The 5,482-nt window shown below is 45.5% G+C and overlaps 2 protein-coding genes across 2 annotated transcripts; both read right to left on the bottom strand.

Moving 5' to 3' along the window:
* Nucleotides 1-2,711: 2,711 nt before the first annotated feature.
* LOC138360855 (major royal jelly protein 5-like) lies at nucleotides 2,712-3,170 on the bottom strand. Its single transcript, XM_069320371.1, has one exon. The coding sequence runs from the start codon at nucleotides 3,168-3,170 to the stop codon at nucleotides 2,712-2,714; it is 459 nt and encodes a 152-aa protein (XP_069176472.1).
* Nucleotides 3,171-3,683: 513 nt separating this feature from the next.
* LOC138360854 (uncharacterized) lies at nucleotides 3,684-4,034 on the bottom strand. Its single transcript, XM_069320370.1, has one exon. It carries the CDS (start codon nucleotides 4,032-4,034, stop codon nucleotides 3,684-3,686), a length of 351 nt encoding a protein of 116 aa, XP_069176471.1.
* Between the last annotated feature and the right edge of the window lie 1,448 nt (nucleotides 4,035-5,482).

Genomic DNA, 5,482 nt, shown 5'->3' with positions numbered 1-5,482 from the left:
ACCCATTTTATTTGTGGTTGGAGCCCCATACCCATTCTATGGGTGGTTGGAGCCCCATACCCATCCTGTGGGTTGTAGTGGACGCCATACTCATCCTGTGGGTGGTATTGGACCCCATACCCTTCCTGTGGGTGGATGTGATCCCCATACTCATCCTGTGGGTGGATGTGACCCTCATACCCATCCTGTGGGTGGTATTGGACCCCTTTCCCACCTAACAGGCGGTAGGTGACAATATACCCATCCTAGCTATAGTTGGTATAGTAGACACAATACCGTCCTGTTTGCAGTAGTTTACCCCATAGACATTCAAATGTAACATCGTTTTCTGTTAGCGTTCCTACAAAACATTCTTTAAAGATTTTTAAAGCCAAACTATGGTATATAATATTGATTGGTGAAGCACTGTTATTCTATGTAATAATTTATAGTGCTTATTATAATTTACTAAGAACAACTAATATTTCTCAAAACAAAACTACGAGCCTTCAATAGGATATAGCTGATCTGTAATATTATAAGAGCATGGACAACAGTAGGTAAATTTCACAACCCATGTGGGACCTGAAAACTACAATTTTCCTTATAATTGAACCAATCACGAATATTCTGCTATCTATGTTGACGGACGGGTACTGTGACACGTAAATTGGTACGTGAAGAAGAGTTTGGGCCTTGGTAAAAAAAGTAACTGGGAATATATCACATATTTACTAATTCATATTCAACATATTGACTTTAAGCATTAAGTCATATATGTGCTGTCTTGTGTGAGAACGGGTTGGTTTAGGAGGCTGATGGTGGGTTCAGGAGACTGAGGGTGGGTTTAGGAGGCTGAAGGTGGGATTTGGAGGCTGAGGGTGGGTTTAGAAGGCTGTGGGTGGACTTAGGAGGCTGAGGGTGGGTTTAGGAGGATGAGGGTGGGTTTAGGAGGCTGAGAATGGGTTTAGGAAGCTAAGGGTGGGTTCAGGCGACTGAGGGGGGTTTAGGAGGCTGTGGGTGGACTTAGGAGGCTGAGGGTGGGTTTAGGAGGCTGAGGCTGGGTTTAGGAGGCTGAGGATAGGTTTAGGAAGCTAAGGGTGGGTTCAGGCGACTGAGGGGGGGTTTAGGAGGCAGATGGTGGGTTCAGGAGGCTGAAGGTGGGTTTAGGAGGCTGAGGGTGGGTTTAGGAAGCTGAGGGTGGGTTCAGAAGGCTGAGGGTGGGTTTAGGAGGCTGAGGGTGGGTTCAGGAGATTAAGGGTGGGTTTAGGAGGCTGAGGGAGGGTTTAGGAGGTTGAGGGTGTGTGTTTAGGAGGCTGATGGTGGGTTCAGGAGACTGAGGGTGGGTTTAGGAGGCTGAAGGTGGGATTTGGAGGCTGAGGGTGGGTTCAAGAGGCTTAGGGTAGGTTTAGGAGACTGAGGGTGGGCTCCGGTGACTGAGGGTAGGTTCAGGAAACTGAGGGTGGGTTCAGAAGATTGAGGGTGGGTTAAGAAGACTGAGGGTGGGTTCATGAGGCTGTGGGTGGGTTAAGAAGACTGAGAGGGTCCTTGGGAACTGAAGGTGGGGTTCAGGAGACTGAGGGTGGGTTCAGGAGGCTGAGGATGGGTTTAGGAGACTGAGGGTAGGTTCAGGAGACTGAGAGTGGGTCCGGGAGGCTGAGGGTGGGTTCAGGAGGCTGAGGGTGGGTTAAGAAAATTGAGAGGGGTCTAGGGGACTGAGGGTGGGTTCAGGAGACTGAGGGTGGATTCAGGAGACTGAGGGTGGGTTCAGGATATTGAGGATGGGTTCAGGAGGCTGAGGGTGGGTTCAGGATATTGAGGATGGGTTCAGGAGGCTGAGGGTGGATTCAGGGGACTTGAGGGGGGGGGGTTCAAGAGACTGAGGGTGGGTACAGAAGGGTGAGGGTGGGTTCAGGTGTCTGAGGGTGGGTTCAAAAGACTGAGGGTGGGTTCAGGAGTCTGAGGGTGGGTTCATGAGACTGAGGGTGGGTTCAGGAGGCTCAAGGTGGGTTCAGGAGTCTGAGGGTGGGTTCAGAAGACTGAGAGTAGGTCCAGGGGGACTGAGGGTGGGTTCAGGAGACTGAGGGTGGGTTCAGGAGGCTGAAGGTGGGTTCAGGAGACTGAGGGAGGGTTCAAGAGATTGAGGGTGGGTTCAAGAGACTGAGGATGGGTTCAAGAGACTGAGGGTGGGTTCAAGAGACTGAGGGTGGGTTCAGGAGCCAAGCACTCACCAGCAGACTGTTAGTGCTTCAAGGTGACCCAATTATGCTGTTGTCCGTTACTTGTCTTTCCCTCTTGTGTTACGCTACAACATACTATCTGTTCAAGTGTTCTGCTCGCAACGTACTATCTGGCTTGTTCATGTGTTCTGCTTGCCACGTACTATGTGGCTTGTTCATGTGTTCTGCTTGCCACGTACTATGTGGCTTGTTCATGTGTTCTGCTTGCCACGTACTATGTGGCTTCTTCATGTGTTCTGCTTGCCACGTACTATGTGGCTTGTTCATGTGTTCTGCTTGCCACGTACTATGTGGCTTGTTCATGTGTTCTGCTTGCCATGTACTATGTGGCTTGTTCATGTGTTCTGCTTGCCACGTTCTATCTGGCTTGTTCATGTGTTCTGCTCGTCACATACTATCTGGCTTGTTCATGTGTTCTGCTCGCCATGTATTATCTAGCTTGTTCAAATGTTCTGCTTGCCACGTTCTATTTGGCTTGTTCATGTGTTCTGCTCACAACGTACTATCAAGCTTGTTCAAGTTTTCTGCTCGCCACGTACTATCTGGCTTGTTCATGTGTTCTGCTCGCCACGTACTATCTGGCTTGTTCATGTGTTCTTTTCGCCATGTACTATCTGGCATGTTCATGTTTTCTGTATGCCACATACTATCTGGCTTGTTCAGGTGTTCTGCTCGCCATGTACAATCTAGCTTGTTCAAATGTTCTGCTCGCCACGTTCTACCTGGCTTGTTCATGTGTTCTGCTCGCCACATACTATCTGGCTTGTTCATGTGTTCTTCTCGCCACGTACTATCTGGCTTGTTCATGTTTTCTGTTTGCCCCGTACTATATGGCTTGTTCATGTATACTGCTCGCCACGTGCTATTTAGCTTGTTCATGTGTTCTGCTCGCCACGTACTATCTGACTTGTTCATGTGTTCTGCTCGCCATGTACTATCTGGCTTGTTCATGTGTTCTGCTCACTTCGAACTGTCTGGCTTGTTAATGTGTTCTGCACGCCACGTACTAACTGGCTTGTTGATGTGTTCTGCTCGCCACATACCATATGGCTTGTTAATGTGTTCTGCACGCCACATACTAACTGGCTTCTTCATTTATTCTGCTCACCACGTACTATCTGGCTTGATCATGTGTTCTGCTTGCCACGTACTATCTGGCTTGTTCAAGTGTTCTACTCGCAATGTACTGTTTTGCTTGTTCATGTGTTCTGCTCGCCACGTACTATGTGGCTTGTTGACGTGTTCTGCTCGCCACATATTATCTGGCTTGTTCATGTGTTCTGCTCGCCACGTACTATCTGGCATGTTGATGTGTTCTGCTCGCTACGTACTATCTGGCTTGTTCAGGTGTTCTGCTTGCCACGTACTATCTGGCTTGTTCAAGTGTTCTGCTCGCCACATACTATCTGGCTTGTTGATGTGTTCTGCTCGCCGCATACTATCTGGCTTGTTGATGTGTTCTGCTCACAAGGGACTATCTGGCTTGTTCATGTGTTCTGCTCGGCTCGTACTGTCTGGTTTGTTCATGTGTGGTCCTCGCCACATGCTTTCTGGCTTGATCATGTGTTCTGTTCGCCATGTACTATCTGGTTTGTTCATACGTTCTGCTCCCAACGAACTTTCTGGCTTGTTCATGTGTTCTGCTCGCCACGTACTGTCTGGCTTGTTCATGTATTCTGCTCGCCACGTACTAACTGGCTTGTTCATGTGTTCTGCTCGCCACATACTATCTGGATTGTTGATGTGTTCTGTTCGCCACGTACAATCTGGCTTGTTCATGTGTTCTGCTTGCAATATACTATCTAGCTTGCTCATATGTTCGGCCTTGCCACATATTATCTGGCTTGTTCATGTGTTATTTTAGCGAAGTACTATCTGGCTTCTTAATGTGTTCTGCTCGAATCATACTATCTGGCTTGTTCAAGTGTTCTGCTCGCCACGTACTATCTGGCTTGTTGATGTGTTCTGCTCGTCACATACTATCTGGCTTGTTCATGTGTTCTGCTCGCCATGTATTATCTAGCTTGTTCAAATGTTCTGCTTGCCACGTTCTATCTGGCTTGTTCATGTGTTCTGCTCACAACGTACTATCAAGCTTGTTCAAGTTTTCTGCTCGCCACGTACTATCTGGCTTGTTCATGTGTTCTGCTCGCCACGTACTATCTGGCTTGTTCATGTGTTCTTTTCGCCATGTACTATCTGGCATGTTCATGTTTTCTGTATGCCACATACTATCTGGCTTGTTCAGGTGTTCTGCTCGCCATGTACAATCTAGCTTGTTCAAATGTTCTGCTCGCCACGTTCTACCTGGCTTGTTCATGTGTTCTGCTCGCCACATACTATCTGGCTTGTTCATGTGTTCTTCTCACCACGTACTATCTGGCTTGTTCATGTTTTCTGTTTGCCCCGTACTATATGGCTTGTTCATGTATCAACCTGTCCTCTTAAAAAGAACGTCAACATTTGCCGTTTGACTCTACGGCTGTTTTTGGACGTTATTTTGTGTAAAACTACGTCTATTTTCGCTTCCATGGACTATCTCTTGTTATACAATGAAATACCACACTCTTATTATTCTATAACTCACTGACTATGCTCTGATATTTGTTCTTCAAGTAAAAATATATATTTTTTTGCCTTAATTAGGCCATAATCCAGAAAATTCCAGCCTATCGATCTTTATATTTAGGAAAACATCTAATAAATTTGGAAATGAATTTTTCGTTCGCCGACAGTTGCCTGTTACTATTTAACCCTCTATGCTTTAATGTCGCTGGTCATTGTGACTTTCCCAGGATTTATATAGGTTTTGTAGTAGCATTATAGTCAGACTACAGTAATTTAACTAATGGGAAACCTCTATAGTTGTCGTAAATTAATAATAATCATTTATCAAATAATAAATTAGCAAACATATACAACATTTTATGTTACGACTTTTCGGGTAGGCCGTTCTGTTTGTTTACAACCCCAATGGTTCAAAATACACAATACTTTTAATATATAAGTGACTAAGTATGCTCTAATATATGGTCCTCAATGAAAATTATCGTTTTTTTTTGTTAATTTGTCCATAATGAATAAGATTCCTTACCGTTGATCTTTATATTAAGAAAAACATCTAAACAAATTGGTATTGTGTTTTCGTTCTGATAAAGTTTCCAGATACTATTTCCTAGTTATCAATTAATGTAGGTGGTTATTTTAATTCGCGGCTACCAGGGGCTTTCTCCCATTATACAATATAAATGTACTCACTAACT

Source organism: Procambarus clarkii, unplaced genomic scaffold (assembly GCF_040958095.1).
Source record: "Procambarus clarkii isolate CNS0578487 unplaced genomic scaffold, FALCON_Pclarkii_2.0 HiC_scaffold_124, whole genome shotgun sequence".
Taxonomy (NCBI): Eukaryota; Metazoa; Arthropoda; class Malacostraca; order Decapoda; family Cambaridae; genus Procambarus; species Procambarus clarkii.
Note: the sequence above shows the minus strand (reverse complement) of the source record. Positions and strands in the feature narration are given on the sequence as shown.